At 52.6% G+C, this 1,126-nt stretch overlaps 1 protein-coding gene across 1 annotated transcript in view; it reads right to left on the reverse strand.

Moving 5' to 3' along the window:
• thsd7ab (thrombospondin, type I, domain containing 7Ab) overlaps positions 1 to 701 on the reverse strand; it is a gene marked incomplete at its 5' end in the record, with an annotated part of 77,208 nt that extends 76,507 nt beyond the window's left edge. Inside the window, one exon of the mRNA XM_031867352.1 lies at positions 418 to 701. Within this exon, the coding sequence (XP_031723212.1) occupies positions 418 to 701 (284 nt within the window). The remainder of the gene's footprint in view (positions 1 to 417) is intronic.
• Between the last annotated feature and the right edge of the window lie 425 nt (positions 702 to 1,126).

Genomic DNA, 1,126 nt, shown 5'->3' on the forward strand with positions numbered 1-1,126 from the left:
CACACACACACACACACACACACACACACACACACACACACACACACACGCACACACACGCACACACACACACACGCGCGGGCGACCCAGGAGAGCAAATTAGCTTGGTGGTATGAGTAAAGGGAAACCAACAGGAAGCGTGTGCGGCCTCAGTCAGGTTGAGTACCGTTACTGTATTTTGTTCCTGAGCTCTATTGGAACACAGAATGAATCCCTGCAGAGCGCTCGGTACTGCAGCGACGTCTTAACAACGCTGTAACCAAAGAGGAAGGTATTATCACAACCTAATGTGCAATTGTATCCCCGTGAAACATGAGCGCCCGTCGAGTGCTCCGCTACGGAAAAAACACCCCCCACATCCACTCCTTTCACTCAAAGAGCCCCTGCTCCCTCCCCTGCTATCAAGGGGGGACTCACGTGGAGCAGGGCGGCACGCCTTCCCCCGGAGGTTCACACGACTGAGAGTCCTGCAGCGGCACGCACTCCGCCCCCTGGCCCACGGGGAACTGGACCACCTGTCTGCTCCGAGTGCGGTTGCCTACGGGAGACGCGGGGTCTACGCAGGTTTTGGAGCAGGGGCCCCACTCGGCCCAGTCGGTCACCTGGCAGTCCTTGGGGAGGACGCAGGACTGGACGGTCAGCGGCAGGTCCCTCGGTGCGCACAGGCTGGGGAAAGGATAAAGAGAAGGAGGGGGTGGAGGTTAGGGTTATGAGATCGATGTCGGTAGAGGAAGAGGAGCACCAATGCTACAGAGTAAGACTCTTATTCACCAGTTCCCTCTGCTTAGAACCCAAATATACACAGGCCGAGTCTCCAGGAAGTCACTGCTCCAAACCAAGAAATAGTCAGGCTCATAATTATTTGCAAAGATTAAACAAAAAAAAAAAGAGATATAGCATGTTAACTAGTGAGCTTTGGACGTGCTGGTCGGCAGATTATTGTATTTTTGGACAGAGACAAGCTAGCTGTTTACCCCTGCTTCCAGTCTTTATGCTAAGCTAAGCTAATAGGCTGCTGGCTGTAGCGTTAATATCTAGTGTACAGGTACCAGAGAGGTATCGATCTTCTCATCTGACTCTGAGCAGGAGTCAGATGATTTGTTATAGCGACAAAGTTCATTCTTCA

Source organism: Anarrhichthys ocellatus, unplaced genomic scaffold (assembly GCF_004355925.1).
Source record: "Anarrhichthys ocellatus isolate YVR2014 unplaced genomic scaffold, GSC_Weel_1.0 scaffold39, whole genome shotgun sequence".
NCBI classification, from domain to species: Eukaryota; Metazoa; Chordata; class Actinopteri; order Perciformes; family Anarhichadidae; genus Anarrhichthys; species Anarrhichthys ocellatus.